Genomic DNA, 23,794 nt, shown 5'->3' on the forward strand with positions numbered 1-23,794 from the left:
AAACAACATCCTTTTTTTAATCTTACAGTTTTATTGGTGAGAAGTCTAGGCGGATTCTCTGCCTAAGGGTCTTACAAGGTCATATCAGGGTGTTGGCAGGGCTGAGTAATTTTATCTGGAGGCTTTGAGAATCAGTTTGCTTCCAAGCTCATTGAGGTTGTTGGTTGAATTCAGTTCCTTGAGGTTGTTGGACTGAGTTCTTTATTCTATTGCTGGGATTGTTTTCAGTCCCTAGATTTCTTTGGGGTTGCTCTCAGACTGCCTTGTGGCTTGTCCATCTGAGTAGTGGAGAATCTCCCTCATGTCAGATTCCTCTCATGCTTTCTAGCTCTCTGACTTCTTTTCTGCTATCAGCCAGAGAAAACTCTGCTTTTAAACATCTTGTGTGATTGGACTAGGCTCTCCCCAAGGATAGTCTTCTATCTGCAATACAACATAAGCGTAGTGATATCTCATCATACTCAAGGTTCCACTCACACTCAAACAGGAGGATGTTCTACAAGGATGAGGGTCCTGAGGAGTTATTCTTAGAATTCTGCATATCAGTCAGCAACTGGTGACCAAGGTTGTAAGTATATTGAGGTAGTGTAATGTGGTGGGCTCAGGAATTAGATTGTCTTGGTTCAGACTCTAGCCCTAGTACTTAACTAACTGTGAAACCTTGGACATATTATTTATTCTCTTTGTGTCTCAGTTTCATCACCTGTTAAATGTAGTTAATATGTAACACCTACATCATAGGTTATTTCAAGGAGTAAATTATATAACATCTGTAAAGGTGCTTAGCAAAGTGCCAGATACATAATAAACACTCAGCTAACAGTTAGCTGTTTCTATTATTATTATTTGTTATTTAAAGCAGTATCATTTTCTTTTATGCTTTGGTTTTCATAGAGTGAATTTGACTGAATCAAAGGCATATTTTCGGTAAGAGTGACATGATACCCAAATGAGAGCCTTTTGTCATGGGATCTGACTCATGTGAGCACCCCTCAGGTGGAAGTGTGAGCACTTCTCCCCTCTTCCAGGCAGAAGATGTGTGTTCTTAGATTGCCTGCGCCAGGTGTGTGTAGGTATGTACCTGTGTGCAGTGCCGTGGGAGATGGGTAGAGTGACCTGAGCTGAGACAAGACAAATCAGCATGTGAAGGGCCTCCTATGTCATGCCAAGGACTTCTGGCAGAAAATAGGCAGCTTCTAAATAGGCGTTAGCATGGGGAGATGGGTGAATTACAGAGAGAACTCTGAGGAGAGTGTGGAGCGTGGATTTGAAGATAGATTTTGAGTCAGTGTGGAAAAATACTCAATTAGGAAAATGCTCTTTATGTTCAGATATTAGATCGTTGCCAGAACATACCCCAAATCCAATAGTTTTTCTTGACATCCTTTTTTTTTTTTTTTTTTTTTTTTTTTTTGTGGTACGCGGGCCTCTCATTGTTGTGGCCTCTCCTGTTGCAGAGCACAGGCTCTGGACGCGCAGGCTCAGTGGCCATGGCTCACGGGCCCAGCCGCTCCGCAGCATGTGGGATCTTTCTGGACCAGGGCACGAACCCATGTCCCCTGCATCGGCAGGCGGACTCTCAACCACTGCGCCACCAGGGAAGCCCTTTTCTTGACATCTTAACAAGAAAAGTTTCGGACGCTCTGATGGACGTGAGGGTGGTCAGTCCTGGTGTATGCTCTTGGTCAGAAAGAGGCAAAGCATCTGATCCAGAAGCAGGTCCAGGTTTGGGATTTGAGTCCAAGGGTAGATAAGAATCTAGGAGATCAGTCTTTGAGGAGCATCTGAGCTGATGCCCAGGAACTATAATCTGCCATCTGGGTTACCCATCCCCAAGGAGTGGGACTGCTGACATGTAGAGGACCAGAGAGCACCAACTGGCAGGGACCTGGGCTGGCCTTCATCTGGCCTTGGATGAATCCAACAGTGCATGACTGTGCCCTGTTTAAAAAAAGTCGGCAATGAGGGAAAGGAATCCAGTGAATAGAGTGAGTACGTTGTATGTAAAGCAAGCTGGGTAGGATCCCATTCACTTAGGGACTTAGTTGGGAATGAGATAGCAGATTATCCCATGAGAGAACAAATCAAAAATGCAATTTTAGGATTTTGTAGTACCCGAGTTGGAGCAGGATTGATATCAGGGCTGATTTATCAATAGCACGGACTGAATAATCTCAGTGTCTGCCCATATTCTTCTCAAGTAGGCCATGAGCTGGTCTCAGAGGTGCAGGGATTTGAGAGTGAGGGTTAAGTGGCCTGAGTGGTAGAGTCAGAGGGCCCACAAAGGTAGCCCAGTAAGCCCCAGGTCTTTGGAAGGGACCACACTCTGGAAGAGTCCCTTGGATTCTCCAAGATTCTTTTTCTGAAGGGCTCTTTCCCAGGGGGATTTCTCATTTCCGTTGACTCCCTAGGCCTGGGCATGTATGGCCAGCTGCAGAGAAATCAGATCAAGGGGAAAGCCCCAGCTTTCTTTATCAGAAAACATCCTCTGCTGCAATATTTGTGTTCCAGGTTTGGATGGCATTCCTTGCAAGGCCTTTTGTTGCCAGAGCATGGTTGATGCCAGACACAGCTTGGTCTGTAGCAGGGAGATACTCGTGTTCCAGTGACCCTGCTTCCGGGCAGCATGAGCCTTTTGGCAGAATTCTAAAAAATGAGCTACAGTAAGAATTATGTACAACATGGTTGCTGTGGCCCCTTCTGAGTCTGTCCTTCTGTTCACATTTGGAGGATAGGAAGTAAGAACTTTCTCTGGAAATTTTGAGTGAGAAACCTAAATCTTTCAGGAGCAAGTGAAGATCCACTCCTTGAAGAAGACTTCTTTTTCTGAACACTCCTTAATTCGGAGGATATACTGTTAATTACCCTTACCGATACTGTCCTGTGATACTCAAGGGCCTTCTATGAATTGGACGTGAGGGTCATATTCCAACATCTTTCCACTGTATCATGACAACTATAGAGAGTAGGGAATCCTTGGCCAACCCACCTGAAGGGCTAGATGTGTGGGAGGAGGATTTGAGAAGAATTTTCTACTTTCTTCTCTGCTTGCATATGACATAAATATTATTTACATTTTGTGTTTGTATTCCTTCCTATAGCTACCTTAAATATGCCTATCTTGTTTTGTCTGCTTTGGATTCAGACCTTCTAGGGGAATGGTCTGTCTGATTTTCCTTCTTCTGTACTCTATTTTTCAGGCATTAGGTGCCACCTTTCAAGGCTTCTAAACTTCCTACCCGTACCTCTTTCCAGAGCCTTATTATTTCACACCTAGGTCATGGTAATAGCCTATTTAATTCTTTTTCCTTTCATACAATTTTCCCTCCACACGCAGTCCATCCTGCGTATTAGAGTTGTTGGATGCCTACCCATCATCCATTCTCCTTCATCCTTCCCAGTTGAATCCTTTTTCCTACTTTCCACTCTTCCTCCATGTAGCAGTACATTGTTACCAAGAAGATGATTCCTGCTAGGCCACATCCTGATTAGCCTTTGCACTTTCTGTTAGGTGAAGCACAAAACTTCCTCATTGACACATTTCCCATTTATTTCCTGTTATTTCTCTGATTTTGCTGCTTGAACCACCACATTTGAGTCCCCTTGTTCTTTGCTAGCTGTGTCTTCCAACCAAATTTACCAGTATCATTCATCTTGCTTCCTCTGCACAAAATGACTCACCTGCTCTACCATTCTTTCATTGGGATAACATTCCCTGCAGTGGAATCACAGCTTATGCAGGGCGTAGGTTCTGAAACCAGTTCATATGGCAACAATCTCATGTCATTAAAATTATGGACCATGAAAAGGAACGGTCCTAACTATAATATTTATTTTCTTTCTTTGATTTTTTCTTATTTATTTTTTCCTTTCATTGAATGGATGTAGTTTAATTTGTGTAATTTAAATATGAGTATGATAAAACTGTTGATCTTGAAATGATTTTCTACCTCTCCTGTTGACAAGTTTCTATGCCATTCATTCAGCAACTGGAACTAACCTCATCTTGTGTGTTGGGGATTCCCAAGACTACCCCACATTCAGAGATTCACTAGAAGGACTCCTGGGACTCAGTATATAGTTGTACCCATGGGTAAGATTTATTTCAGTGATGTAGCAAGGCAGTACAGCTGGATCATAAGGGAAGAAGGCTCAGGTAGAGTCTGGAGGAACTCATGTATAGATTTCCTTACGCTTTCTCCCTCCCATGAGGGGTCACACAGAACTCACTCTTCTCCCAGTAATGAAAAAGCAGCCACACACATGTGATGTTTCTGTACAGGGAGACCCATTAGGAAATTCAGTACCCAAGATTTTTACTGGGGGCTTGTAGGCACCTTCTGCCTTAGCATGTACCAAAATTCCAGATTCCCAGAAGAAAAGCAGGTGTTCAGCATAAACCGTAGTGTTTACACCGTCTAGGAACAGTGAACCACCCTTACCCATTAACTGTTTACTGGGGGCACCCTGAGAACACAAGTTCCCATATGCCAGTCAAGGGCCAGTCTTACAAGCAGGCCTCTGAGGCCTGCTAGGTTTACTCCTTTTGCAAACCTTGTCTATTGAAAGAGTTTCATAACATACTCTTTTCTCATATTTTATTTTCACTTTGGTCCATCCTCAGGACTTGGAACTGTATGTTACTTTACATCTGTATGTACTAAATGTTTCTGAAATGAATGAAGTTTATTTGTATATCTACTTTATAATAATCAGACATTGCTTTGTGAGTTTTGTGTTTAAATCATGTTTCTTTATTAATACTGAAGATGTTGAATAAAGGAACTATATTCCAGAATTTCATTTGTTGCTTCTCATGGCATATTTTAAAATAACCGATAAAGAACTGCACAGTAGATGTTGTTAAATAAATGTTGTTTACTGATAACTAATGTTACCTTTTAGAATTCGTCAGCACAGAGCTGTGGTTGTTGGATGATTATAAGAAGGGAAAGGATGAACCTTAGTGATTGGGAAATACTTGATTGCCTTAGGTGTATTCTTATAATAAGATAATTCAGTTGTTTCTTTATCGAGGAAGTTGCATATATTTTGAAGATGTGAATGAAGAGAGTACAGTTAATTTAAATGGGCTGGGAATATTCAATTTTAATAGCTGTAGTAAAGCTATATATTTAGGAAAAATCTAAAAACAGTGACTACACCAGTGGAATTTGGGTTAGGAGATAAGAATCAAAGGAAAAATGGATCTTTCTTTTTTTTTTCATTTTTTCTCCCTGTTGACTGCACAGTGCTCTTTGTTATTCAGTGTTTCTATAACCCTTGCCCAGAAATGTTCAGATACAAAGCATCATCTTTTAAAAACAATATCAAAACTATGGTCTCTGGATCTTGGAGATTATCATTGTTCTTTACATGACCAACTCTTTGAAATGCTTTCATGTCTGATAAGTAGAATTTTGCTACTAAAATTTTCTTATTTTTGGCATATTTTCTGTGCCCTTTTAATATACCATAGGGAGGGTTCTCCAAAAGCTGACTTCCAGGCTTTGTCTAAGTCTCAGATCTGTATTAAAAATTGAGCAACGCTATAGGCTCATAAAACTTTAACCAGATTTAAAGTTTTGTGAATCATTTCTAATGGAGCTGATGGATCACACCAAATTGTCAAAAGACATGCTGACTTTATTAATGTGGTTTTCTAATTCCTTGGTGAAATAATACTTTACTTATAGAGAAGTACCTGCCTTATGATATTGACAAAATCAAAATGTAAAAAAAAAAAAAGCCACTAAGCAGTCCAAATGGATGCCACAGTATTTATACACTATCCTTTGCATGTTCTTTACAGAAAACCCCTTAAGCAGTGGGTATAATAAGCTAATGCCAGCTAAATTTACTTTATTCTGTATGCAATAAAAAACTAGTCTACCCAAAAAATGTCACTGAAATCTGACTGTCTGAACATGTTTGTAAAACTATAGAAAGGGACAGTGGCTACACTGCTAAGGCTCTCTCATAAATTTACCATGGAAAAGATGATATGCTTTTCACTGTGTCTTCCACATTGTCATGTCAGTTATTTCTTCTTTTAAAAAATTAGCCCAATTTAAGAAGTACTTTGAAAAGCAAGATATGGAATGCTTTTTTTTTTTTTTTTTTTTTTTTTGCGGTATGTGGGCCCCTCACTGTTGTGGCCTCTCCCGTTGCGGAGCACAGGCTCCGGACGTGCAGGCTCAGCGGCCATGGCTCACGGGCCCAGCCGCTCCGCGGCATATGGGATCCTCCCGGACCAGGGCACAAACCCGTATCCCCTGCATCGGCAGGCGGACTCTCAACCACTGCGCCACCAGGGAGGCCCTGGAATGCTTTTAAAGTAAGTCTCTCATTACCTCTTATAAATTATTTTTGAACTTTTAAAGGAAATAAAGGCAAGACAGTTAAAAAAAAAAAAAGACACATTAGCTGAGCTTTTAGTGAATAAAATATTTATTGAGACAGTACCAAATAAAAGGTTTCCATCTCTGAAACAATCTGTACAGGTGCACAAGTACAGGATTTGCTTACCTACAGAAACCTAACCGAGTTCCTCAGTTAAACTTGCCTTTGATGGTATCAGGAGAACTTCCTTGGTACAGCTTAGGTGATTAAAAAGGCAACCTCAGGGCCTCCCTGGTGGCGCAGTGGTTGAGAGTCCGCCTGCTGATGCAGGGGATACGGGTTCGTGCCCCGGTCTGGGAGGATCCCATATGCCGCGGAGCGGCTGGGCCCGTGAGCCATGGCCGCTGAGCCTGCGCATCCAGAGCCTGTGCTCCGCAACGGGAGAGGCCACAACAGTGAGAGGCCCGCGTACCGCAAAAAAAAAAAAAAAAAAAAAAAAAAAAAAAAAAAAAAAAAAAAAAGGCAACCTCAGCTAAGATGTGGCAACCAAAAGAGCTTTTGTGATTTTAAGTTGCGTCAGTAGAGACAGTGCCCAGATCATAATAGTCCTTTGTGTGCTGACTTCTGTCCCGTGTTAAGAGAGTTTTGACAGATTAGTGTGCATCTATAAGGGGACAACCAGGATAGTGAAGGAACATTTATCACATCAGACAAGGAAAGAGTTATTTTCTTGTAGAAGAGAAAATGTAGAGAAGGAGGGACTCCTGCCTTCAGAAATTTGAAGGGCTATATGTATGTAGGAGAGAAATTAAAACTACTTGAAGGGACAGAGCTGGGATTGAAGGCAGTTGGTCACAGAGCAACATGTTTGAATTTGGCATAAGGAAGTGTCCACTCAGCTGAAACTACACCTGGATTTGCTACTACCTAGTAATGGCACCTGTTCTTACTTCAGGTGTCCAAGCAGAGTCTACTTGTATGTATTTGAGTTTGAATAGGGGTTTTTAGGATATCCTTCATGTTTGTTCCTTGAAAAAGTTGACATGGCAGAAAAATGGTACATATGTGCCCAGCTGTGCTGTTGAAAGCAGTGTTCGTCTTTAAGAATGTCTGTTAGTTGCTGTGAGCCTCGCTTTCCTCAGTGTACTGATAACTTTGTGATTGCAGAATATTCATTGGTATAAAGAAGTCATGCATCTTATTCCTTTGATTCTCACGCAGTGTCTGTGGGGTCACAGGGCAGGGACTGTCATCCCCATTTTAGAGGTCAGGAGACCATGGCTCAGCTCAGCTAGAGGAAATGACTCACCCTATGCGATACAGTCAGAGCTTGGATCACATCTGGCCTTATGATTCCTGGTCCAGCATATTTACTGTTTTTTACCACTCTAGAATGCCTTCTTGAGGTTCCTTCCAGCTTGAAATATTTAGGGCACTAATTATTTATAATGAAAAAGAGACTTTATTTTTCTCATCAGTCTTTTTAAGTTATTTAATTTTGTGTGTATTATATTCTGGATGTTATTCAGTAAAGAGGCATCTGTAAAAGCCTGTTTTCTCTCCGTGTGCTTTCCCGTCTGAGGACGGGGATTCTGTGGATTAGGATCATGAGATAGTATGTGGGGGAGATATAAGTAGATACGCTACGGTGATATGTGTGTGTGTGTGTTTAAAGACACCAAAGCTGGGAAGAATTTTAGACTGAATACTTTGAAAAATCAACAGGAAAAAACCATCCCTTTGCTTAGAAACTGTAAATCATTAGCATTTCCTAGGGATGATCTTTGCTGATTTCTGAAAGTGTGTCTCTTTAGTTTAAATCTGACAACAGTGTGCTGTCAGAATTATTTGAGCACACTTAGTTTTTTGTGGTCCTAAAGATATCATGAAGCCTGGGTAATTAAATACTGAAGGCAGGGCATCTGGCCTTACTTCAGTTAAAAATAATTGCCGAAAGAATGCCTGTAATTTAAATACAAAAATTTGATGACATTTTATCCTCTAAAGGCGTCCATACTCTAAATCTTAGTTCTTAAAACCACCTTCTTTGAAAAGTCTTGTTGAAAGACAGAAAGGAAAATATATTTTCTTTAATAAATCAACATAACATATTGTGACTTCTAATTAAGGATATTATTTCTATATTTTTGGAACTGACTGTATTTCACTGCCATTAAATTTTACCATATGTTAAATAAAATTCCATTGGGTACATTTTGCAATGTCTGGGGACCAATCTGGCTGATTAGCTTTGCTCTGGGAACCCTGATGTCCTGTATGTGTTGAGTGAAAGATTCCTCAGGCATTCAAAATAATTGAAGGAAAATAATAGAGTAACATTGTAGACCCTTCTACTGTGAAAATGAACCATCCAAGTAATAAATAAGCTTTTCTGTCTATAGTTGACACAATTTAACAGAGAAAATATTTAAATTTAAGGAAAGAAAAATTCTTTATATATTTGATTTGATTACATATTTCCATTTCTTTCATTTACATGTCAGGGTTTACTCTTGTTGAGCTGAATCTTTTTGTGATTTCTTCTGTCCTTTGCTGGGTGGGAAGACAAACTGTGACATATTTAAAGCTGCTGATGTTTAATCTGGAAAAAAAGACAGATCCATTGTAGCACATTGTCTCGGACCTTGAAAAAGGGTGTCAGTAGCATTTGACAGAGAGTAGAGCCTGCCAAGTTCCTGCGCAGTGATAATTTTCATTTAATATACAGTGACAAAGTCCTAGAGATATGAATGACTGGATTAAAGGGGGAAGGTTTTCATTTTCACATGAGGGTTTCTTTCCCTTTCCTACTTTAGCTAACTTATTTTTGTGTAACTGGCTTAGGAAGACTGTGCAGATCAGAGTTTGGGATTGAGATGGTTTTTACTGCAAGATGAGAATTTGACTTCTTTGTAGGCCCCAGGTATTCAGAAGATGATCCTCAGTAGGACAGTAGCCAATACACTTCATTTCCATGAAAATTCAAATAGAATAAGATGGCATTTGGAAGACTAGGTTTTTTTTTTTTTTTTTTTGCGGTACACGGGCCTCTCACCGTTGTGGCCTCTCCCGTTGCGGAGCACAGGCTCCGGATGCGCAGTCTCAGCGGCCATGGCTCACGGGCCCAGCCGCTCCGCGGCATGTGGGATCTTCCCGGACTGGGGCACGAACCCGTGTCCCCTGCATCGTCAGGCGGACTCTCAACGACTGCGCCACCAGGGAAGCCCTGGAAGACTAGTTTTGAAAGGAAAAACAATACACATTGGCTGCAAACGTCAGTTAGATGCTGCAACATGGTACTAAGAGGAATTTTGGATCTTCTTTATTCATTAATCTTTAAAAAATGTTCAATTTATTACCTCAGGGTTCAGTATCAAATTAAAATAGATAAATGGAGACTTTAATAATAGCCGTCTGTCTAGAGTTTTTTTGATTTGGTTTCTCTGGAAAGAGGAAAGATGGATTAGATTATCCTTGGATGTCTTTTAGATATTTCAGTGAGGAGAGTGCCGGGGTTAGGGTAGGAAGATAAAAGTCATGTGAGCAGATAATCCAGCAGCTTCAGTGAAGTGTTGAAGACTGGAATGGAGGAACGAGGAAAGGACCAGCCACTCGAAAGCTGGAGAAAACAGGTAGCCTGCAAAGACTGTGTAGGGACTTAAGAGTCTCTTGGGTAAGGATGTTTAGAGTAAAATAAATGGGCAATGGCTCTGTTAATGAACAAAAAAAGTTATCTCAAATATGAATGTGTAGGCCACTGTAGTATATCATTAGAGTGTTGTTATGAGAGTATAAGCGATAATATATAAATTCAGATTATTGAAAGTGACAAATCTTGTAAGAATTTTAATAAAAAATTAAATTGTGCATGTCTCTTAAGCCAGAACATGATGTGAGAAGGTAATAGACAACCAGAAAGTGCATACATCTAATGGACTGGAAATGAGTTACTGAGTCATTCAACATAGCTGGAGCCAAAGGGCCTGGGAAAAAGCTGAAAAAATAAGGAACAAACAATGCCCCTGGTAAAATGGGCTTATTATAATAAGTCACAGAGGAATCTTTGTTGTGTTTCACATCTTTGAAGAAAGAATTTCAAATGTCAAACACATCTGATATGTATTGTACTTAATACTGGGTAACAAATGTATAACTAAGAAGAGCTATTAACCAGTTTCTGTAGGTAGTTCTCTCCTCTCAAATACAGTCTGCCATGGGCGAGCACGCTGGTGTTTCCCTACATAGAATTAGTTGGACTGTGTGGATTTCAACAACAGTTGTAGGTTTTAGATTTCAGTTCTGAGAAAATTTATCTTTCAGGTGTCTAGCGGTGATGCTACCTGTTCTGCTTAATTTAGTTGTTTGTCAATATAAACTGTTTTGTTACTGTAGCTGTGGAGGAGCCTGGAAAGGAGACTTTATACCCAGATATTTAGAATTACCTTTTTACTCTGCTTAAAGACATGTGAACTGGTGTCCTCTTTGAGGAGGGGTTGTAGTGTCCTATTTTTCCCAGCAGTGTGGCTGGACATTTTTGGCATCACCCAGTGGGCAGTGAGGGTTCCGAGTTGATGGGTAAGCAGGAAGGCAGGACAGTTTTCAGGGGCCTCCCAAAGCAGATCTCAGCGTGAGATTGTTATTTAGTGAGAAATTCCCATAGCTTCACACCTAAACATACGAGATGTAAATATGAGGTATTTATAGTCCGACGTTCTTTTAGCGATTACAGTATTGAAAATTAAATCCCTGCTTTCCAGTGAGGGTCTGCCATTTATTAGAGAGATTTTTTTTTTCTTTTGCGTTAAGCGGGCCTCTCACTGTTGTGGCCTCTCCCATTGCGGAGCACAGGCTCTGGACGCGCAGGCTCAGCGGCCATGCCTCACGGGCCCAGCCTCTCCATGGCATGTGGGATCTTCCCGGACCGGGGCACAAACCCGTGTCCCCTGCATCGGCAGGCAGACTCTCAACCACTGTGCCACCAGGGAAGCCCCTAGAGAGATTTTTAAATGATTATTGAGGATCCTTGGGCCCTTAAGAAAACAGGGATTGTTTGAGAAACATGGCAGATATAAGATACAAGGGGCAGGCTAACTGTATTTTTTCCCAGACAATATGCATTAGAATCTTGAATATCAGTCCTTGCAGTGCATGCAGCAGATGTTTTTATACAGCAGCTTTTGGGTAACTTGACCTGTAGGGGTGGCTTCTTGGTTTCCAGGTCAGTGCATGATCTGGCCTATGGCAGCCTGTCTGATCTCAACGCCCACCATGGCCTATGCCAGCCTGTCTGATCTCAATGCCCATCATTTTCTTGGTGCTTCTTCTGTTCCAGCCTCATGACCTTCTTGCTCTTCTTAATTTGTTTCCAACTCAGGGCCTTTCTGTTTGCCCTTTACTTGCTGTTCCCTCTAGCCTGGAACCACGCTTTCCTGAGCTCTCCCTTGGCCTGTGCCCTCCCTTCATTGAGGACTCTTTTCAGGTCATCTCACCAGAGAGGCTTTGCCTGATCAGCTCATCTGGAAGAGCCCTTCTCCCCTCACTCTGCATCCTCCTCTTATGCTTTAGTTGTCTTCATAGCACTTACCTTTACCTGAAGTTATATTCTGTGCTTGTTTGCTCTTAAGTGCTGTGAGGTCAGGCTTCATCTGTCTGTCTTGTTCACTGAAAGATTCCCAGTGCATTAGCAGTACTTGGCACCATGGTAGGGACTCAGTCAGTATTTGTTCAGTGAATGAATGATTGTCCAAATGTATCATGAAAATACGTACCTTATTAGGCTAGTTGTGCTTTACTTTATAAAATTTTGGAGGTCTGGAACTTGTTTTTTCCCACTCCAAGTCAGTGAAGGTCTAGTGTTTATATTTGTGTTACTTGGTGTTAGAGATGTGGAGTGCTGATCACTCATTGCTTCCCCCCCGCTTGATTCCAATTGAATATAAACACAAAATGAACATTGGGTAGAGATTGGTATATGTTTTATTAAACTGAGCAAGTGCCCAGGACCCTACAATGCAGAGGTTTTGAGAAGCTAGATTCGAATCAACTTGGATTCAAGAATGCCCAGTGGAGTACTTGCTCCTGTGGCAGTTACCCTCCTCCCTTGATTGAGAGTTGAGTAAATCTGACCGGGAGGGTTTATGGCAAGAAACGAAAAACAGAGAGCCCACCTTCGTTCTCAGCAAGACATGAGCAGGCCATGAAAAGACAAAATTGAACTTGTTTTATTCATCCACTAGTTAAAAATGTGAATTGTGGCCCAGGGGATGTCAGATTCCACTGGTTAGATTAGCAAATTCTCCGCATATGGAAATGATTCCATAGACAGGTGGAAAGAGAAATTGAAAGGATTTATCCAGCTCCACCCCTCCCACTTGGGGAACCAAGCAGCCCTGCCGTCTTGGGTGGAAAGAAAGGGGATGGTTTGCAATTATAGTTATCCCCTGAACAATTGCATTTGTGACACATATATTAAAATACACCTACAAATAAATAATCTTGACCGGAAAAGAGCTATCAACACAGGATGTTTCTGAGAGTTGATTGCAATTGTGAGTCATCCAGACATCTGCCAAATTAAAGTAGGCTCTGTTTGTACATATGTTTAAAGGGAAGAACGGATGTTAATCCAGCATCTATTCAACACCTGTTAATAAGAAAGGTAATACTTATGAAAAAATATCATATTATTTTTAGTATGGGTAATCTATTTAGTATGGTTAATATTAACTTCAAGTATAAATTCAGGAGCTTTTATGTTTCAGGTTCGTGGGAGTAAGGGAGAAGTTCTGTACATTTTGGATGCTACCAACCCACGGCACTCCAACTGGCTTCGCTTTGTTCATGAGGCACCATCTCAGGAGCAGAAGAACTTGGCTGCCATTCAAGTGAGCTTATTTGCTTCTTATTTGTACTCTGTACTGCAAGGGGAATGAACTAATTTATAACTGTACTCCCTGTTTTAAATTTATTTCCCAATGACCTGCTTCAAATAACAGTAACTAACTCCTAAAAGCAGAGAAATCTCATCTAGGCAGCATGTGCAGGAAAGGGCAAGCCTAGCTGTAAATTGACACCAGATCACTCACTCTATGAGAATCCTTGAGGGAATGAATTACATGGGCTGATATTGTCCTTGGCGGATTCTGCTTTCAAGTTCTTTTAATTCACTCAGTGAATGTTTATTGATAGTTTTTCTGTTTGATGGTTTATTTGGCTCATAGCACCATATTCTGTGTTATTGTTTGGGAAAGGCTTCATGGAGAAAGTTTATTTGGGTATATCCCTATGACTGTACTCTGAGCTTCTTGAGGGTATTGTATTACTCAGGGTTTTCAGAGAAACAGAACCAGTAGGATCTATGTATCTATATCTATATATCTATATCTATGATGTATAGCTATCCATCTGTCAGCCCGTCCATCCATCCATCCAGAGAGAGAAAGAGAGAGACTGAGAAAGAGGCTCATTGTAAGGAATTGGAGGCTGGCAAGTCCAAAATCTGCAGAGCCAACGTCCCACTTTGAGTCCAGAGGCAACAGGCTGCTGTAGAACAAGGAACAGCTGATGGTCTAGTTCAAGTCTGATGACTGGAAGGCTGCTGTAGAATCAGCAAGAGCTAGTGTCCCACTTGAAAGGCCGTCAGGCCTGAAGGGTGGATATTCCAGTTTAAAGGCCATCAGGCAAAAGAATTCTCTTTTACTTGGGGGAAGGAGACCCTTTTGTTCTTTTCAGGACTTCAACTGATTGGACGAGACCCACCTACATTGTGGAGGGCAATCTACTTTACTCAAATTCATGCATTAAAATGTTAATCTCGGGGGCTTCCCTGGTGGCGCAGTGGTTGAGAGTCCGCCTGCCGATGCAGGGGACATGGGTTCGTGCCCCGGTCCGGGAAGATCCCACATGCCGCAGAGCGGTGGGCCCGTGAGCCACGGCCGCTGAGCCTGCACGTCCAGATCCTGTGCTCCGCAACGGGAGAGGCCACAACAGTGAGAGGCCCGCGTACCGCCAAAAAAAAAAAGAAAAAAATGTTAATCTCATTCAAAAACACCCTCACAGAAAAACCCAGAGTAATGTTTGAAAAACTGTCTGGGTGCCCTGTGGCCCAGTCAAGCTGACACATAAAATTAACTCTGCCAGGTAGGATCAATGTTTTCTTGAATTCTGTATCCCTATATCTTAGTATAGTGCTACACACAACATTAGTCTCTAATACAAACTGTGAGTTGAACTTCAGTGATCCCTCGGTGGAAATTAAGGGAAGAAGAGAAAAAGCCAAGGCAAGGAGTTTTTAGAGGGGCTCTATAATTAAAACTCACTGGACAGATCATTAAGAGAATAAAGAAACATTCTGTTGGGGAATTAACTTATCACATGTGAAAACTCAGCTCCTGAATCCTAAACTGCAGAAGAGGAAGCAAAGCTATGGTTGGCAGAAGCAAGAGGGAAGGGAAAAGAATAAGGGAAGTAACAATTCTTTGAGTATTTACCCATGTGTACTATTCTAGAAGCTTCATATATATTATGTCATTTATTCAAAACTCTGAGAGCTTATGCTGATTTCACTCAATTCCAAGTCTAAAACCAACAGGGGCAAGAGGGAAAATGCACAGAATTAGGTTTTAAAGTAACCAGAAAACACAGTCATTTAGAATATTTCATTTCCTGATGTTATTAGCTAACCAGATTTCTTCAGTAAAAATAAGTAGTGGATCACCAATGTGATTACTGTTTCTTTTTGTATGGATAGATGAGTGATGACTTACCAAAGGGCCACGTGGGGGATGGAAAATGGGATCTTTTGGCAGCCAGCTGTATTCAAGCCGCTTTTTAGATTGTTCATGACATGTGTTGATCTAATCACACATTTAAGTTGATCTCTTTTTTTTAATCTGTAGACATTATTTTTTTTCAAGTATTTTATTTTTTTTAAGGTTTTCTGAGGCATACTCATCTCACAGGATCTTCAGTTATATCCTAATTTTAATTTACAGTCTCAGTTTAAGTGTTTCTTTGTAAATGTTAACAATATCAAAATTGCCTGTAGAACCATGAAACCTAATTTAGGCAAACCCATTGTTTTGTAGGTTCTTCATTATTGTGTTTTAGAGAATATTATCCTGTTTAAACCAGATTCTTTTCTTCTTATGCTTAAATAATGATTTTAAGCTTTTCTTAAATTCCTTTTTGGGCATTTCTTCCTATTGGCTGTTATTTCTGTAGCATCAGTAGCTCTCTCCATTTGCCCAAACTTTCAAGGTGTAATGTGCTCAGCTTTGAGTTTTGCCCCAGAATCTCTCAGGTTATCCTTGTTGAAGAGTTCCCTTCAACTGTACATTTTGCTTATACTGAATTCTTTAGTTAACGGATTACTGTCAGTAAGTGTTTGTCTCCATCTTTCGCTACCCACATTTGCTACTCTATGCCCTGTTTATTTCATCATATTGTAGCCACCTACACTTCTCTCCTTTTTGGTAACCACGATTTCTAAGACTTACACAGTTTTCATGTTAATTCGGTGTATTCAGTGCAGTACTTTTCTTCCTCTGTTTCAACTGTGTTTCTTTCCTTGAAAGCAAATAGGAATCTACAAAAGATGACTGTTGCAACTTTGGTACCCCAAGATGTTATTGTTTGACTTACTAATAGGGGGTGAAGTGGGAGTGGGATTAGAGTAGGACTCATAAACTAGCTAGAGGCTATGTGAAGTTTCACACTTGACTTTAATTAGAATCTATGACTGTTCAGAGGCCACTGTGAGAGTCTTTGGGTGCAGAAGTGATGATAGTGCCTTTAATTCCTTTTAACATGGTTTTGGCCTTTCCTAAGAGGGGGGTTGAGTGCGGTGCTACCATGTTTCTTGCCATGGAGCACAGTATGGATCTTTGCTAGCTCCCTTGAGGTAACGTCTTTCTTACTTGAACAGTAGCTGGAGAAGCCGATTGCTCAGGGTTCAAAATCACATCTGAGCTAGAGGCAGAGAGCTTAATATTTGGGTCACATGGCTGACAGTGATATCATCCTTCTGATTCGTTGGGATTATCTCCTGAGGACTGCGTTCCAGATACACTGAATTGGTAAGAGAAGATCATAATGTTTCCTGCAAAGCATTATGAATCACTTGCATTCCAAATTGCATCTGAAATTTTGGGTATTCAGGAAATATTTTATTTGAGCTGTATGTCCCAGGAGTGAAGTAAATGAGAAACATTTGTGGCTATGTGGCTTGCATGGTGGAAAACGTCAATACTTGGTCCAGTTTTTTTGGACAAAGGATTAAGAATTCGAGGTCTGTTTTGGAAGAGGATGGGAACTCTTTTTTGGAGACTCAGTTATACTTCTAGTTTTGCAATTTATTTGATTTTGGAAGACTTGCTATGGAAATGATGATTTAAATATCTAAATTACTGAAGAAGGGTCTCATAGGCTAACAATTCCTCCCACATGCGCACATTTCAGAATAATCAGTTGAACTGGATGTTCAGACCCATGAAAACTATTTCCAACTAAACCAGAAAATTCTAAACATGAAAGATTTGGCTTAAAATGAACCAAGAGAATTCTTAAGCTCCATAAGAAACGGGTGATTCTTATTAAATGTTAATTTTATTATACTAAAGGAAAAAAAATATGTAATACTTGAAAAGTAATTGAACTATTTAGTGTTTTGCAGGCTTTTGAAAATTTCTGATCTTTTGGTAGAAAACTATTTGTTTAAATACAGAATTATGTCATTTAAAGTTAAAACTTGGAATTCTTTAGTCATTTCAGAACTAGAGTATTATATCTCATGTTCTTAAGACATGTGTCCAGATATAACTTTCCTGGGACTTTTCACAGTATATTATCTTATCAACGTAATGAAAGATGGCTTGTTCTAAAAAAAAGGAGCATATGGAAGAATATTTGGGTCTTGGTCCACTACTCCGTGAGGGGTGCCAGGCTATGGGGATGGTCTAACTGAGTCTAGAGGGCACTGGGCTTTGAGCTGTGCTTGTGGTATCAACACAGCTCCACCCCGATTCCAGTGTCAGTTTGGTTTCCCCATTGCCAGGAAAGCTATTTTATTACATATTATTTGGTCTCATACCTGTGCCTTGTGAGAGGATGGACAGTCTTAGGCAGTTTATCCCAGAGTCTTTTCTGGTGACACGTGGCATTTCATTATGAAGAAGTGGGAGATCAAGTGTGGCTCTCCAAGGAGAGCAGCAACTTGCATGTTTTTAGAGCTCAAATAGAACTTTCTCCATTGTCATCAAGCCACCAAGGTCAACAGGCTTATCAAATAGTGTTGATGCAGAATGGTACCAGCCAAACAGCCAACCAAAAGAAATCTCAAAAGGATTTATCACTTATACCCAAAATTATACATAGTTTCCTCTAATTCTGTTTCTTCCCTATTTCTATTTTTTCCCTATCAGATTTATACAAATAGTATTTCTACAATATTTTCTAGACTCTGTATGTTACAGAATTGTAAGGTGCAGCTCTCTAGCGATTTTCTTCAATAAAATATCAGTTAAGTAACTTGCAGGTCTGTCTTTTAATGGGTTATCTTCCAGTAAGGTACATATTTGTCTTTCACTAGGGTAAAAATTTAAACTAAATTAAAATCACAAGTAATTGGTCCTATGAGGTTTTAAATACCAACCCTACTGTTGCCGTATGTTCCTGCAGGGAGTGTGGGAATTTTATTACTTATCAGTTTATTATTTTCAATGAGGTTGTAGTTTATTGGTAGGGAAAGTGAATATGTATAGAGAGATCTTTAAGGTATATGGTGATACCTTGAAGGATGAGTTAATCTTAATAATGATGATGTTGGCAGCTAACCCTTTCTGCATGCTTACTATACGCCAGTAAATGGTGATATGTATTAAAACCTTAATACTTAACTCTGACATTATAATTATCATTTCCCTTTGTCACATGAGGATACTGGCACACAGAGAATCTAAGTGACTTGTCTGAGCCACACAGCCTGGGGGTAGCTGGATAGGATTTGAACCCTGGTGAATTATCTCCCCTGTCTACTCTCTGAACCTCTGTGCTCTAATACCTTAGAGTTGAGATAAATTATAAAGGAGTAAAGTCAGATTTAAAAAACCTTCCAGGGGGAGTGATACATTGGGAGATTGTGATTGACGTGTACACACTGCTATATATAAAATAGTTAACTAATAAGGCCCGACTGCATAGCACAGGGAACGCTACTCAATATTCTGCAATGACCTGTATGGGAAAAGAATCTAAAAAAGAGTGGGTATATGTATATGTATAACTAATTCACCTGAGACTAATACAACACCTGAGACTTTGCTGTACACCTGAGACTAATACAACATTGTAAATCAACTAACTATACTCCAATAAAAATTTAAAAAAAACTTCCATATATCTGAACTTGCTATTTAGATATTTTGAAACTGCTGAAAATTTGCAAAACAATTTAATTTTTTTTTTTTTTTCTTTGTGGTACGTGGGCCTCTCACTGCTATGGCCTCTCCCATTGCGGAGCGCAGACCCCAAACGCACAGGCTCAGCAGCCACGGCTCAGGGGCCCAGCCTCTCCGCGGCACGCAAGAACCCACGTCCCCTGCATCGGCACCACTGTGCCACCAGGGAAGCCCAAATTTTTTAAAATATATTTTAAAGTTATTTACATCACATACTCCTTGATCTTTAAGTTCCCCAACTACCCATAATTCATTACAAAGCATTGCACCTTCTTCTCTTCATATAAAGGTGATGTCTAGGCAATATCTGTCCTGGCCTCTTTTTCCCTTTGGTTCCTTTCTTTTTGTCTTAGCTGCTAGCTAATGCATTAAAAATGAGACAAGGGCTTCCCTGGTGGCGCAGTGGTTGAGAGTCCGCCTGCCGATGCAGGGGACACGGGTTCGTGCCCCGGTCCGGGAAGATCCCACATGCCGTGGAGTGGCTGGGCCCGTGAGCCATGGCCGCTGAGCCTGCGTGTCCGGAGCCTGTGCTCCACAACGGGAGAGGCCACAACAGTGAGAGGCCCGCATACTGCAAAAAAAAAAAAAAAAAAAAAAAATGAGACAAAGTTAACATTTAGATCTCTGAAATTTAAAAAAAGTAAAATTTCAGGGGTTTCCCTGGTGGCGCAGTGGTTGAGAGTCCGCCTGCTCATGCAGGGGACACGGATTCATGCCCTGGTCCGGGAGGATCCCACATGCCACGGAGCGGCTAGGCCCGTGAGCCGTGGCCGCTGAGCCTGCACGTCTGGAGCCTGTGCTCCGCAACGGGAGAGGCCACAACAGTGAGAGGCCCGCGTACTGCAAAAAAAAAAAAAAAAAAAAAAAAAGTAAAATTTCAGAATCAGAGCATGTCCGGTTGGGTATAGGGGAAATTTTCGAGTAGGTAGGATTTTCTTTGTCTCTCAATCCAGAAACCATACAGGAAGTTTTCTCAACTACCTCCATTGAAGACCATCCTGCTTCCCAGTGTCCTTGTGTCACCCAGCAATAAAGTAGAATGTGTTGTTGCCTTTTGATTTATCCGACGGTTCTATGAATCACTTTAGAGCTTTATTGGAGCTTGACTTTTGAGCTACTTTTTTTTGCATTGACAAACATTTCATTTCTTTTTTAAAAATTTTTTATTGGAGCATAGTTGATTTACAATGTTGTGTTAGTTTTCAGATGTACAGTAAAGTGAATCAGTTAGACATATACATGTATCCACTTCTTTTTTTTTTTAAGATTCTTTTCCCATATAGGCCATTACAGAGTATTGAGTGGAATTCCCTGTGCTCTACAGCAGGTTCTTATTCGTTATCTATTTTATATATAATAATGTGTCTATGTCAGTCCCAATCTCCCAATTTATCCTCCCCCACCCCACCTGCTATCCCCTGGTAACTGTAAGTTTGTCTTCTACATCCATGCCTCTACTTCTATTCTGTAAATAAGTTCATTTGTACCCTTTTTTTTTAAGATTCCACATATAAGTGATATCATATGCTATTTTTCAGAACGATTTTTATCTAGCCTGTCTTATCTGTATGTATTTGTGGTTACATTAGTTATATATTTGCTGTGTAACAAATTTTGCCCACATTTTAACAGCTTAAAACAACAATTTATTATTCATACTTTTTCTGAGGATCAGGAATTCAGGAGCAACTTAGCTGGGTGGTTCTGGAGTTCTGGCTCCAGGACTGTCACGAGGTTGCAGTCAGGTAGTCAGCTGGGGCTGTTTGGTCTTGGAAGACTTGATTAGATTCCACTTCCAAGTTCACTCACATAGCTATCAGCAGGAGGCTTCAGTTCTTCACAGTGTAAACCTTCCCTAGGACTCCTCACGACAGAGAGAAACAGCTTGCTTCTCTGAGAGTGATGTGAGAGAGAGAAAGCAGCAGTCTTTTATAACCTAATTTTGGAAATGACCTACCATACCATCATTTCTGTAGGATGCTGTTAGTCACACAGATGCAGACCAGCATGGTACAGTGCAGGAGGAGACTTCACAGGAGTGTGGATACCAGGAGGTGGGTCATCACTGGAGGCCGTCTTCAAGGCTGGCTACAGCAATGATCAGTGGGGGGAATGTGCTTTATAGAAGGATGGGGTAAGGTTAGAATCAGTGACAAAACGAGGCCTTGATATAGAATCAGAAGGAATGCAGAACCCAGCCCAGTTCGGATACTGTTAAAGAAGGCCATTTTAAGCAGTAGGTTCCTGACCCTTAACCTCACTGGCTGAGCCATTTATTTAACTTGTTCAGTCAACCGATAGCTCCCAAGCATCTGCTGTGTGCCAGGGCCTGTGCTCAACATTGGAGATATTAAAGTTAAAAAGATGATCTAGTTCCTGTTTTCATAGCAGTAAAAATAATCTTTAAAACTCTGTTCCTCTTTGTGAATTAGTGGTAATAATACCTACCTCACTGGATTTTTGTGAGGATTATATTAAATGAGATAACATATGCAAAACCCCTGACCCCTATATGTGCCAATATATGTTAGCAAGTATTTGCATTATCACTACCCCTGCCATGTCCGTAGTTGTTGTCTTTATAGTTTTGTCTCTGTAAAACAGAACGAAATCTGTTTTATTTCCTCTAAATTCCTCTCAAGGTAGCTAATACAATTCTAAGCATGTAGAAGATTTCTCAGTAAATATTCACCACTGACAGGACAACCTGCTGGATGGAATGATGGAACCATAAGGGGCCCGCCCCTGACTGTGGCTGCAGACGCCTGGATCCCGGCTCCTGGGCACCTCGGTTGTTGGATGCACAGGGACACACGTGTCTGCTAAGGCCACTTGACCACTGTTTACTGTGACTTGGCTGGCTGTGGCTGTGTGGCCTGTCTTCCCTTTGGAAAGATAATTAGGACTTTATAGACGCGAGAAATGTCCTGATGTAGAAGATGTCTTGTGCTGTGCAGAGACCTTTACTAGATACAGTGGTTTGGCAACCTTAGAGATAGCTTTGGGATGGATCATTATGATGTTTGTGCTAAGCCACTTTTCAGCTTTTTTAAAGAAGCAGATTTTGTGCAGGTTGGTTGTTTTCTAAAGAACACATCTACATTCTCCCTGCTCTCAGCTATCTTTCAGAATGGTGAATGCTGGATACTAGTAGGGAGCATCCCTAGAAATCATTTAAAAGGCTCATAATTTTGTAACCCAGCAAAGCATTAACCAAAAGGAAGCCAGAGGGCTGAAGAGTGTGTGTTTCCTAATTGATTTGGGGCCTTTGGTAACAGGGTGTTAGAGATAGTGAATGTATGAAATAGAATTGAAAATAGAAATTATGTGACATGATTCTTTGTGGAGGAAAAGGTGCTGAGTCTTATATTTAATATTTAATTTAAATTTATTATTATTATTCATTTAGAATTAAATTCTATTTAATATTGGATTTATAACTTAAAATTTAAAACTTAAAAAATATTTAATTAAAAATATTCCCCACACCACCAGAACAGAAACCCAAACCACGTAATATATCGATGGCCTCACTTAGAGAAATGATTTATTTACCTATGAATTTCTGTCACTAGTCTGAGTTCCTCAAGAACAGTCTGTGTCGGCTTTGTTTGTTTTCACACTGCCCACCCTGCATGGATGCGTCTAGTGGGGCCCAGTGGGTGCTTGCTCACGTGACTCCTCTGCTGACTTTTTCCGGAACTGGTACACCTAGTTGCATGCGCCTTGTCAACTTGGAAAACCCTTATGTCTATTTCCTTTGAAATGACCGAGAGCAAATGCTTCCACTTGAACTCTGGCCTGCAGTTTGCATGCATGTGAGTATTTGGTCTGGCAGGGACACTTTCACTCTGTCCCTGCTGAGTATGTATGGTACCTGTGTATACATCTCAGTCTACAGTGTAGGCATTTTTATCTCTTAGCCGACGACTGTGTGGCCAATAGCACCTCATCATTATGTCAAGTCTTTTTACAGACATAACCACAGACAGTCTGAGTCCTAAATTCAGATACTCTGTTGAGTAACAACAGCTAGACAGTCCAGTCTGGACTAACTCAGAAAACTGGGATATAGAGGAATGAAATAGCAAAGGTTAATGGGACAGGAGGTCTTTGCTGTGAAGTGGTAGGGTTCTTTCAAATCACACTTAACAAATGTAGTAATGAAAGATTGGTATTTGAGAATTAATCAACATTGCATTAAATACACTGGAACCAGCCTATGCCATTACAAAGTTTACAAAGAGGTATGGTAGAAATTAAAAAGAAGAAAGTTTAAAATCTTTTAGTTGCTAAAAAATATAGTGAAAAGAAGAGGCAGTTGTTATTGATGCAGTGAAGCAAACAACATGAATACCCCATTTATCAGAGGAAGAAATTAAACTAATAAATATATATATTATATATATATATTACATATATTATATATGAAATTTATTTTTAAGTGTTAAAACTAAAATCTAGACACCTAAAATTAAGTATACATACTACTTGTTTCTAGGCAAGATTTTTTTGTGTGTGAACATAAAGAAGGAAATGATTTGTTCTTGTTTTTCAAAATTGGAGATATACTTTATGATGTGTTTTAGATTTAATTTTTAATGATTGGTATTAAAATAGGTAATAAACTGCAAAGTGCCATCAATGTAATGCATGTAACAGAAAACACTAGAATTAGCCACATTTTTTTATTTATCAGTGACAGTTGGGTTTTCTACGGAAATTTCTATTTAGAGAAAACTGCTCTATCCTGTTCATGAACAGATTCTCATAAAAGGTTCAGCCACTACTAGGCAATAAAAAGTAAAATATGAAGTTCCACATTCCATCATTGAACTGATAAAATATTCAAAAGAAGGTGTACAATTTCTCTTACAATTTATGTATCTTTCAATTAATGTAAGCTGCACAACCAAGTTACACTGTATTCAGCTAAGTATGTTAAATTCAAGATTTTGAGGAAACTGGCTCACAAAGCCTTAGGAGAAATGTTACCT

General features: G+C 40.2%; 1 protein-coding gene across 2 annotated transcripts in view; it reads left to right on the plus strand.

Moving 5' to 3' along the window:
- PRDM5 (PR/SET domain 5) overlaps positions 1-23,794 on the plus strand; it is a gene marked incomplete at both ends in the record, with an annotated part of 204,797 nt that overhangs the window by 55,289 nt on the left and 125,714 nt on the right. For both annotated transcript variants that reach the window (XM_079706169.1, XM_079706170.1), the window contains one exon: positions 13,104-13,226. In XM_079706169.1, the coding sequence (XP_079562295.1) occupies positions 13,104-13,226 (123 nt within the window). The remainder of the gene's footprint in view (positions 1-13,103; positions 13,227-23,794) is intronic.

Source organism: Hyperoodon ampullatus (assembly GCF_949752795.1).
Source record: "Hyperoodon ampullatus genome assembly, chromosome: 1".
NCBI lineage: Eukaryota > Metazoa > Chordata > Mammalia > Artiodactyla > Ziphiidae > Hyperoodon > Hyperoodon ampullatus.